Source organism: Podarcis cretensis (genome assembly GCF_951804945.1).
Source record: "Podarcis cretensis genome assembly, chromosome: 17".
In the NCBI taxonomy this organism is placed as follows: domain Eukaryota; kingdom Metazoa; phylum Chordata; class Lepidosauria; order Squamata; family Lacertidae; genus Podarcis; species Podarcis cretensis.
Window position 1 is genome coordinate 25,655,738 of NC_137187.1, and position 12,342 is coordinate 25,668,079.

The 12,342-nt window shown below is 45.3% G+C and overlaps 1 protein-coding gene across 14 annotated transcripts in view; it reads left to right on the top strand.

Moving 5' to 3' along the window:
• The window catches only part of ELAVL2 (ELAV like RNA binding protein 2), a 161,017-nt gene that overhangs the window by 126,361 nt on the left and 22,314 nt on the right, over positions 1-12,342 (top strand). For all 14 annotated transcript variants that reach the window (XM_079959632.1, XM_079959628.1, XM_079959635.1 and 11 more), the window contains one exon: positions 5,272-5,375. In XM_079959632.1, coding sequence (XP_079815758.1) covers positions 5,272-5,375 — 104 coding nt within the window. The remainder of the gene's footprint in view (positions 1-5,271; positions 5,376-12,342) is intronic.

The window sequence follows — 12,342 nt, forward strand, 5'->3', positions numbered from 1 at the left end:
GAGGGGCGAACCTAAATTATATAATTCGGTATTTGATTTATTGGTATTAGTAATTGTATTATAGTTTGGTGTTGTTATAATGAGGCTATTATTGGATTGTACAGTCATACCTCATGTTACGTTTGCTTTAGGTTATGTTCTTTCAGGTTACATCCTGTGGCGACCCGGGTTTCGCTGCTCGTGCATGCGCAGAAGCACTAAATCACATTTTGCGCATGCGCACAAGCACCAAATCTCACAGCGCACCCGCGCAGATACGGCACTTCAGGTTGCACTCTTTTCATGTTGCGAAAGGGCCTCCGGAACGGATCCCGTTTGCAACCAGAGGTACCACTGTAATTGAAAATTAATAAAACTTATTATAAAAAAAGATCACCCTATGACAGACATCAGATCGGGGCAAGCCTTCCAAGCTCACCATCTTGGGCGGGGGTGGGGGCTGCTTTGGCCCATTAACCCCTGTCTGGGCATCTGGACAGAAACAGCTCCGCCTGGTCCCCTTTAAGGGGGTACCACGAATCCTTACATAAAGAGAATCAAATTGATACATTCTAATGTCAAGGGATGCGGGTGGCGCTGTGGGTTAAACCACAGAGCCTAGGACTTGCCGATCAGAAGGTCGGTGGTTCGAATCCCCGCGACGGGGTGAGCTCCCATTGCTCGGTCCCTGCTCCTGCCAACCTAGCAGTTTGAAAGCACGTCAAAGTGCAAGTAGGTACCACTCCAGTGGGAAGGTAAACGGCGTTTCTGCGCTGCTTTGGTTCACCATGCTGGCCACATGACCCAGAAGCTGTACGCCGTCTCCCTCGGCCAATAAAGCGAGATGAGCACCGCAACCCCAGAGTCGGTCACGACTGGACCTAATGGTCAGGGGTCCCTTTACCTTTACCTTTAATGTCAAGTTATTCTATGATAACAATAATGGAAATTTTCAGGCTAACAGCTGGGTATTCTGAGAGATCAGAATATTTTCCCAGTGGCTTCTGAACATTTCCATGCCTGATTTTCCAAATTTACTTTTGTTTGTCCTTTTGCTTTACAAAATGACCTTTTCATTTATTCTGGAACAATCTCTTTTTAACCTTGAAAGTTACAATCCGCCAATGTTAAGAGAAGGGGATAAGAAATGGCCAACATTGCTCCAATTTCTGCCCTTAGCACAATTAGCTGCCTTAACCATGGGTGCGGGGAGCGGAGCAAATAATTTTGGAGCTGAAATCAGTGCTTTATGGAAATTCAAAGAGCTGCAAATGTTGTAAAAAAATTCATTCGTATACATGTACTCACACTATCACAGCACTGGGGGAACCTGAAGCTCACAGGGAAAATTGGACCCAGCAATGGTGGCAATTGAGTTGATGCGGCAGATTTTCCCCAAACCGCACTTTCCTTCCTCATGGTGTATGTCGGGGTCAGCAAACTTTCAGCAGAGGGCCGGTCCACTGTCCCTCAGACCTTGTGGAGGGCCGGACTATATATATATTTTTTTTGGGGGGGGGATGAATGAATTCCTATGCCCCACAAATAACCCAGAGATGCATTTTAAATAAAAGCACACATTCTACTCATGTAAAAACACGCTGATTCCCGGACTGTCGGCGGGCCGGATTTAGAAGGCAGTTGGGCCTGATCCGGCCTTAGTTTGCCTACCCATGGTGTATGTGATGTCAGGTAAGGGCACGGCTGCAAAGGAGCAACACAAAGCCTTGAAGTCTGCTTCCGATTGTTCCTCAACGAGTCGGGGAAACGCTTCTTTTGCCTGTGCAGCTTGAAATCAAACCTCGCGAACAAAACTCTTTGCTGGGTGTCATGGTGATGCCGGGTGATTCCTTGACAGTTTCATCGCTGTGCTCTTTGAGGAAAAAGGTTTGCATCCTTCCTATTTGGACTGGTTCGTAGTAGAATTTTGGAAGGTCACTTTGCACCTTGCATGTGTGTGGCATTGAGCGTAGTTGAGGATGTTCTTAGATCATAACTGTCAAGGTTTCCCTTTTTTAAAGGGAAATTCCCTTATTCCGAATAGGATTCCTTGCAAGAAAAGGGAAAAGTTGATAGCTGTGTCTTAGATACCTGCCTCTTTGCCCACTGTGTAACCATGCTGTTGGATCTGGTATAACAGCCATTTCTGGCAAGGTTGAATGTCTAACTCACATTAATTTAATTTAATTTCTTAGGTGCCTACTACTAAAAATAGTTTTGAGGTGACTTACAATATATACCATATATATATCTAATATACCATACTTCACAGTGGAATATGCATGAGCTAAATCGACAGTGAAGTGCTTTTCCTGAAGAGACATTGATCAAACTGGATTGCATCTCTACTTTAATTTTATACCGTTATCTTAAGTTTAGCGATCCACTTGGGGGCGAATGAAGTGTCCTTCCAGGGAATGGCTCCTGTCTCATTCTCCTTTTGCTAGCAACCACTGGTTGTTCGTTGCCATTTCAGTTCCCTCAGCAAATGCTAGAGCCGTGGTTCCCAAACTTTTTTCTCTTGGCCACGCTTTCAGAATAAAAATTTGCTTCGCGCCACACAGAATTTTTCAGAGATACGGAATACCCTGGCGAAAAAAAAAAGAACTCAAAGCAATGCTTGATTTATATGGGTAGGCAAACTAAGGCCCAGGTGCCGGATCCGGTCCAATTGCCTTCTAAATCCGGCCCGCAGACTGTCCGGGAATCAGCGTGTTTTTACATGAGTAGAATGTGTGCTTTTATTTAAAATGAATCTCTGGGTTATTTGTGGGACATAGGAATTCATTCTCCCCCTCCCCCCCCCGCTCTCCAAAATATAGTCCGGCCCCCCACAAGGTCTGAGGGACGGTGGACCGGCCCCCTGCTGAAAAAGTTTGCTGACTCCTGATTTATAACATAAAACATAACTACTTTATAATGTGATCATTGGTCATCCAAAAAGTATGAAGCAATGTAGCTACATAAGAACATGAACCATTCCCAATATATAATTTTAAACGACGACAAGGATTGTCCTCAGTATCACTTAGAGTTGTGGAATTGTAGAGTTGGAAGGGACCACGAGGTTTGTCCAGTCCAACCCCCTGCAATGCCAAAATATTTTGCCCAACATGGCTCAAACCCACAACCCTGAGATCGAGTCTGATGTTGTACTAACTGAGCTATCCAGGCACACCTCCGATGCTCTTGTTCTCATTTTGGGGAAAAAACTATCCATATTCTGCAAATAAAAATAATAATTTTGATACTATACTGCACTATGTTGAAACATTTAAATGTTCCATTGATTATTTTTGAATCTTCCCACCCCACTTTCCGTGCTCTCCTGCCACACCAGTGTGGCGTACCACACCCTTTGAGAACTACTGTGCTAGAGCATACTTTGCACGTGGGTTAAACCACAGAGCCTAGGACTTGCCGATCAGAAGGTCGGCGGTTCGAATCCCCGCGACGGGGTGAGCTCCCATTGCTTGGTCCCTACTCCTGTCAACCTAGCAGTTCAAAAGCACATTAAAGTGCAAGAAGATAAATAGGTACTGCTCTGGCGGAAAGGTAAACGGCGTTTCTGTGCGCTGCTCTGGTTCGCCAGAAGCGGCTTAGTCATGCTGGCTACACGTACGCTGGCTCCCTTGACCAATAAAGCGAGATGAGCGCCGCACCTTTACCTATGATTGCAATGCATTTTTGTATTCTTGTGTATTTTTTCACACTATATAGAATTGTTAATCTCATTTACTATGTAGCTGGGGCAGGAACATGCCGTAGGACTCTTGGGAGCCCCTTTCTGGTGGTAGTCCTTCCATCGGCGCAACCACAGGACCCCGCCCCATCCCTCTAAGCAGCAGAGAAGCTGGGCTGCTTCCCTCCGCTCCACATGTAGTGTTCCTGCTCTGTAGCATCTTTCATGTCTGACTTTATGTCACCATCAATATAATGCATATTAATAGTTTATAGGTCTTTTATGGTGACAGTCTGCTTTCCTATTTGCTATGCTCACAGGTAAACAAAATAGCATTTGATACAATGGTGGCTCCCACTGGTAGAACGAAAAGGGACTACAGTGGTACCTTGTGTTACGGATGGGATCCGTTCCAGAGGCCCATCCATAACATGAAATGCCCGCAATTTGAAGCACTGCAGGCTCACGGCGCAATTTGGTGCTTCTATGCAGGCGCGAGCGGCGAAACCTGGAAGTAACCCTCGCAACACGTCTTACGGTTCTCTGGGATGAACCCTCCAAAATCATATTTTTGGAGAGTGCAGGAGACTTTGGGGAGAAAGAGGGAATTGATGGGAACATGCATGTGTCCACAAGTAAAAAAACAGTGTATCAGAAAGGACATACACGCTATGCCAACTATCAGTATTTATTATATGCGACTGTAGCCTAACATGAAAGCTAATTACATAGTAAGCAGGTACCTCTCACCAGCCTCCAGGTGTTCTGGCCTGCCTGGAATGCGATGTTGACATTCAGTGATGCCTCATGGCCGCAAGGATGGAGAAATGTGTGGGTGGGTGCCAAACTCCTCCCATGTCTGTGGGGTCTACAGTGGTACCTCAGTTTAAGAACTTAATTTGTTCTGGAGGTCCGTTTTTAACCTGAAACTGTTCTTAACCTGAGGTACCACTTTAGCTAATGATGCCTCCCGCTGCCGCCACACGATTTCTGTTCTTATCCTGAAGCAAAGTTCTTAACCTGAGGTACTATTTCTGGGTTAGCAGAGTCTGTAACCTGAAGCGTCTGTAACCCGAGGTACCACTGTACTATATTAAGTCATATGGATTACTCCACTCAGAAGGCAGTCTATGAGGGAGAAGGCACTGGCCTCTGGTTAAAAAAGGGGACCCCCACCCTGATAGAAAATGTGTTTCATATCTCATGAGAAGAGCTCAACCGCAGAAAGCTTGGATCCATTTTCCCAGGCTCCCTGAATAGAATACCTGTCTATATATCTAAGTATATTTGCTGTATACTAACTTGTGCTTCAGAAATTCCAAGCGTTGTGTACCTGCATCTGTTTGAAATTTTGTGACAACTTGCACTATTGCTGTTCTTCTGACAATAGCATAGTTTGTTTGCATGCTTCAGTGAGTACTTGGAAAGTAAATTAGTCGGCAACTATAAATTATTTTTAAAGTTACTTAGGCTGTCTTTTATTTTGTCTTCAGTGTAAAATAGCTTATCTACCTCTTGCTAATAAAGGGTTAAGATACAAATGTAGTTGCTTGCATCGTTGGGTAATAATATTTTTCTTCCCCCTTCTCTTTTTTCTTTTTTACAATCAGGACAAAGCTTGGGGTATGGATTTGTGAATTACATTGACCCTAAGGATGCTGAAAAGGCGATCAATACTCTGAATGGATTGAGACTTCAAACCAAAACAATAAAAGTATGTAGAATTTTTATGGGGGAAATTAAGTGCACATTCCTATTTGTTCTCTGTGTTTCCAAAGGCTATACCTGGCTTTTGAGTTGGTGGTTTATTCACAAGTCTTTAATTCCTGGGGCCTATACTACTAGTTTGCATATGCAAGGATATTTAGGACAAGTTTTTACCTCCGTAGCAGGCGTTTGCAAATATTCTAAAATGGCATCCTTACACTTGGTAATTTACATAGTGTTCTAATGTATAGATGCTGAGAGAGGATAATGCGTTTAACCACATAATCATTGCCACCGCATAATAGTCGCACCCCCTTTTTTCCCAAGCCCTAAAATTGGCCCCAAAGCATTTACTACATAATAGTCGCAGGGCAACTTCTGAAGCTCTGCTAAACCTCAGGCCCCCTTCTTTTCCTCCTCGGCCACAAGCTTCTAGGGGGAGCAGAGCAGGTGGGGACATTTCTCCCCATCCTCCTGCTGCTCCCTTTTTTATCACCATTTTGGCGGAAACCGATGGGTTCGGCTGGGTTCTGTGGGCCAAGGGAAGATGCGGCGGGCGCTAGCAGACCTGGCTGCGGGTGGTGCCATCGCTGCTCGTTTGCTGTTCCCACGGCATTCCTCGCCGGAACTTCCTGTCCAAACTTGGAGTGCCTGTTCCGTTCTTGCAATGCAAAGTATAGAGTGGTTTTCTTCACCGTCAAGATTCCGTTAGACAAGGGACGCCTCTCTTGAGTTAGTAGACTGAACAAGAGAAGGGAGGCTTTGCTTTTACAGAAAGGTATTTCCATACAGAAAGTCTTTCCATTTCCTCTCCCTGCGGTCACCTCAAGTGGTGTGTTACAGAAATACACCTCCTCGGATCCACCTGTTATTATCCCCACTTTTTTCCTTGTATGATGGTCTCACCCCCCTTTTTTGAAAAGAAAATTCAGCATTAAAAACAGGACCATTGTGCAGTGAAATACAGTATATTTATCACATATGATCCTTCCTTCCAAACGTTTGTGAGTTCAGCAGAGTGCATCCCTATGCAGCTTAAACAGGAAGCTTAGATAGGTTCATTGTAGCCTTTTTGTTTACATAATCCAGGATGCTTTAAGGTATTTTCACCTTAAAGCAATAATCTCACAAACAAATCTTGCAAAAGGTAAAAATAGCACTTACTCAATCAGAATACTCGTTGAAGAGTAACAAGCACAGCAGCTTTGTTCTGGAAGGCTTAAAATGGCAATTCGGTTGCAAAGACATGCTGAAAAGGTAAAGGTAAAGGGACCCCTGACCATTAGGTCCAGTCTTGGCCAACTCTGGGGTTGCGGCGCTCATCTCACTTTACTGGCTGAGGGAGCCGGCGTACAGCTTCCGGGTCATGTGGCCAGCATGACTAATCTACTTCTGGCGAACCAGAACAGTGCACGGAAATGCCGTTTACCTTCCCGCTGGAGCGGTACCTATTTATCTACTTTGACGTGCTTTCGAACTGCTAGATTGGCAGGAGCTGGGACTGAGCAATGGGGGCTCACGCTGTCGTGGGGATTTGAACCGCCGACCTTCTGATTGGCAAGTCCTAGGCTCTATGGTTTAACCCACAGCGCCACCCGTGTCACATAAGACATGCTTAAAATTAGCTTAAAATGGTGTCTGAGCAATGGAGCTCAGGCATGCAGATGGTTCTCGCATTTATGGCTTGGTGATGAGAGGACAAAGCGCAAAGAGGAAGTGGCCTGGCCAGGTGTGGAGGTTATATGTGGCTACGCCTCCCCCCCAAACTTACTGGGGAACTTTACACTTCATTCACCTATCTAGCAAACATGCACGGTTGGTTTGACTGCAATTGTAAACACCCCACCAGTGATACTGAGGATCACCTTACTTGAATGCGCTACGCTATTTTGGAATCCATTCCCGGGAATTTTTGGCTGGTTATTACCTGGCGCAGGGGTCAGCAAACTTTTTCGGCAGGGGGTGGTCCACTGTCCCTCAGACCTTGTGGGGGGCCGGACTATATTTTGAAAAAAGAAAGAAAGAAGAACGAATTCCTATGCCCCACAAATAACCCAGAGATGCATTTTAAATAAAAGCACACATTCTACTCATGTAAAAACATGCTGATTCCCAGACTGCGAGCCGGATTTAGAAGGCGATTGGGCCGGATCCAGGCCTTAGTTTGCCTACCCATGACCTGGAGCCAAGCACGAAGCTTTATGAGTACAATGTGCTTGTGTGTTGCCTGCAGGATGCCACCTATTCCTCTTCAATTCGTATAGTGGCCTTGGCAGTGTTGTCACGCTTGTGTTCTCATCAGGACTTAAACTAAGACTTTGCCTTAGTAATTAATCACTTCCTCTCTGTTGAGGGACGCGGGTGGCGCTGTGGTTTAAACCACTAAGCCTCTTGGGCTTGCTGAGCGGAAGGTAGGCGGTTTGAATCCCCATGATGGGGTGAGCTCCCTTTACTCTGTCCCAGCTCTTGCCAACCTAGCAGTTCAAAAGCACACCAGTGCAAGTAGATAAATAGGTACCGCTGCAGCGGGAAGGTAAATGGCGTTTCCCTGTACTCTGGTTTCCGTCACGGTGTCCCGTTGCACCAGAGGCGGTATAGTCCTGCTGGCCACATGACCCAGAAAGCTGTCTGTGGACAAACGCTGGCTCCCTTGGCCTGAAAGCGAGATGAGCACCACAATCCCATAATTGCCTTTGACTGGACTTATAACCGTCCAGGGGTCCTTTACCTTTACCCTCCCTCCTGATCATACCTCCTGTTTTCCAAAGTTATGGGCAGACCTCTGTCTAATCCCTTCTTGACATGGCAGCGTTACACTGCATGTCTTCTGATATGGTGATGGAGAAGAGCGAATCTTAATGGAGAAGGTGGACTTGGTGCAAAGACCTCAATGCTACATGAGAAGTAGAAGCCAGAAGGCTGCTTTTTAGGCATCTCTGGACCTTGGCGGATTTGATGCACACGGTCACCAGACTTTAAACAGTGGGATACTATGCTTTCTGAAGAGAAAGCATAACACTGGGTGCATTTTTAGTCACAACCACACATTGTGAAGTGAGGTGGGCAACCAGAGATGATACCAGGATAGGAACTCCTCGCTTCCTCAGCCAAAGCAATTTGTCCTCCCTGCTTTCTCAGAAAAATAGAGGAATCTAATTAAATTTCCTAGACTTCACTAACCTACTTAGTTGTTGTCACCTCTAGGCAGGACATGTTATGGTAAGATAAAGCAAATTGGGGCTTTTGTAAATTGCATTTACAAAATTCTCATAGAGAGAACTTAAGAGTAGGAATATTGGAACAACTCTTCCTACTTACTTATTTATTGGTCGGTTGGCCAATAAAAAAAAACCCCTGTCTTTAAATCCACAGTGCAAGTTAGAATTAATTCCTCACAGGGCAAAGGCTAGCCAGATATTCTGTTTTCCTTTCCTTTCATGGAAGATTTCTTGACATGACATTTCTTCTGAATTGTCAATTAATGTGTATATGTATAATTATCACCTGTCAGAGGAATATAGCTTTTAAAAAAACAACCAAAAACCCCCCACCAACGTTGATTTTAGCTCTGTAGGTTTTCTTCCCACTCAGCAGTATTTAAAAAATCATAAATGTATTGCCATTATGGAGGTGTTGGCAAATGGGATTTGAAACATTTTTTATTTTTTCTACGCAACTGCTCTAAAGTTTTAATAGTTACCTATGCAATAACTGTCCCAGTTACTGAAATTGTATATTGCCACACCTGGTTGTGAATTCAAATATTGGTTCATATAAGAGTCCGATTAAGGAACTTGATTTTTAAAGGGTATCTAAGCTCACAGGCCTACATTTATTTTGCTCTACTTTTTGTTTCCAATTGCAACCACTCTTACTGTTGAAGAGACAAGCCGCTTTTGAGTTTAAAACTGACTTGCCTCTTTGGTAGCAAGACTGATGTTTCTTGCCATGGGTTTTTATTTCTAGGTAAACCTAAAAATGCAGGCAGCAGAGAAGTTGGAATGCACATGCTTAAAAGTCACATTGCACTTAAATAGGCTTCTGTATTTAAGGAAGGTGTTGCAATCCTGCAAACGTCGGTTTGTCACCTTGCTTCTCGGCACTTGGCAGCGACGGCTACTTCAAAACACATATGCTGGTGTAATAAATTGTTCCGGTGCCACCTGTATTCTGCAAACTTCTGAATTTATGAACGTGCTTTTCAGAATGGGATAAATGCTTGAACTACAGTTGTGGGGATGCGGGTGGCACTGTGGGTTAAACCACAGCGCCTAGGACTTGCTGATCAGCAGGTCGACGGTTCGAATCCCCGTGACGGAGTGAGCTCCCGTTGTTCGGTCCCTGCTCCTGCCAACCTAGCAGTTTGAAAGCACATCAAAGTGCAAGTAGATAAATAGGTACCACTCCGGCGGGAAGGTAAACGGCATTTCCGTGCGCTGCTCTGGTTCTCCAGAAGCAGCTTAGTCATGCTGGCCACATGACCCGGAAGCTGTACGCGGCTCCCTTGTCCAATAAAGCGAGATGAGCGCCACAACCCCAGAGTCAGTCATGACTGGACCCTAACGGTTAGGGGTCCCTTTACCTTTACCTTACAGTTGTCCAGTGTTGGAAATATAGATAACCAAATATACTTTGCGGGAAAGTAGCACTGCCTCTTTCCAGTGTGCATATTTGAAGAAGAGAAAAACAGCCACAGAAAATCTTATGCAACTGAGAAGTACGGCTTGGTAGACGCCAGTTTTTAATGGTGATCTTTTCCATTAACCAATGTGTCAAGAGAACGGTGAAATATGTATGCATTGTATAAAAATCCCCTTAGAACATCTGAAGGAAATGAACTGTGAAGGTGAGGAAGGAGCCCCCTTTGCAACCTCTGCAGTTGTACTTTCCATATTAAAGAACATTGATCCTAGTGAGTGGCAAAAGAAGGTCCTATTTGGAGGTTTAATTAAAGTGAGTGAATTTTATTGATGCTATCAATCAGCAGAGATTGAGGGAAAGGGCTTGGTGCCAAACCATTTAGTGCTCTTGACAGGGTAATTAAATACCACAGGACTGTACTCTCAAGATAAAGTGAAGTGCTTCTGCAGATGTGAGGGAGAATAACAATTTGTGTTGGAACCAAAAAAAAAAAGTCTAGGTCCCTTTCTAAATTGTCTACACGGGTTTTAAAAATTGTGATCAGAATTGTTTGGACTGATAGCAAATATCAGTCATATCACTGCTATTTTTCTAGAAATCGGGTCTTCCCTTAAAGAGGGCATGTATTGTGGTGAGACCTGGAAAACCGACACCCTGTGTTGTGGGTGGGTACGATGGGTCAGCAACAACACCTGGTTGGTAGGTCCCTCGAAGCTGGGTGCAATCTGGCCAATGGGACGCAGTCCAAATGGTTCAAGGGACCTATTTGTGCCCATGCATGTGACCCAGAGCTTCCTCTTTCGGCGTGTGCATTTGGAACACCCGCCCACCTCCCCCTACCTTTAGGGCTTTGCGGTTGACCTTGCTATGCCGTCGTGTGTCATCTGTCGTTGGGACAGGGGCACGGCAGGAATTTTCCCCACTTGGCTGATTTGCGGCTGCCATTTGGGTTTCGCCTGCCACGTAGCAAATCGTCACAACTTGTAAGGTTGCGGATAGGCTCTGGTTCAGGTGATAGGGATGGGAGAATGCTCTCGCCATCCCTATTCAAAGGGTATTCAGTTAAAGGAATCCAGGGACTCGATGGTTTGGTCAACCCCTGAGAGTAGGTTGTGCCTGTGCCTGAGTCCAGGGGGACATTTGGGGAAAATTTAACACCCATTCCCGTCTTTCCGCTTATCCAGGTGTTCACACTTGGCTGACCTATGCTGGTGCCCTGGGTCAGCGCTACCTGCATGGCAGGGAGCTAGTCGAACCAGAGCCTATGCAACCTCTGTATAAACCAGAGTCGGGGAACCAATAGCTCTCAAGATATTGCTGTACTACAACTCCTATCATCCTGTTTGACAGTGGAACCATTTTTTTCAGGAGGTTGTGGACTCTACTTGCTTGGAGGTTTTGAAGCACAGGCCGTTTGGCCTGCGTCCCATTGGCCAGATTGCACCCAGCTTCAAGGAACCCACCAATCGGGTGTTGTGGCTGAACAATCGTGCCCACCCACAACACAGGGTGTCGGTTTTCCAGGTCTCACCACAATACATGCCCTCTTTAAGGGAGGACCCGATTTTTAAGCAGAGGCCAGTGCATCCTCCCTCGTGGGCAGCCTTTTGAGTAGAGCAATCCATACGACTTAATACAGTAGACCCCACACACATTGGAGTTCAACCCACGCACACAAAATACATTGTTCCATCCTTGCAGGCGTGAGGCATCACTGAACTTCAGCAACGCCTTCCAGGCCGGCAAAAACACTTGGAGGCTGGTGAGCAGCATCTGATCTCTGCACCCTGCATAAGTGCCTTTGCACTTATGGAAAGAGATAGTTTAGAGATAATTGCCAATGCCTTTCCACATTGGCAAGCTGGAAAAAACAACACAGCTTGAAATTTCCCATAACCTACGAAAAGCAATTTGATATTGTTTCAACACGTTTAGCTTGCAAACCTCTTGCTCGCTCTAGTCCAAATCACTGAGATATCAACAGGAGGAAATAAATTTGATTAGTTTTAATCGTAGTAAAGTCCATTACAGCAGCGGCATTGAAACCAAGGCAGCATGTTGGTCTCGCGCAAGGCCAACTCTCTCCATGTCATGCAGCAAATAGTGGTGCTTTCGTGAGCACCATTCAGACATGGAGCCAGTCTGCAGGTGTGAAGGCAAGGGGGAAGGAAAACCGTCAGGAAAACTATGGGCAGGGTATAAATCATAAAAGTTGTTGTTGTTAAAGATGCAAGAACAAGATGCATTTCTGCAACTACGGGGCACTGCCATTGCCACAAGTGAAAGGAGGATTTAGGGCAGGCATAAGCAAACTCGGCCCTCCAGATGTTTTG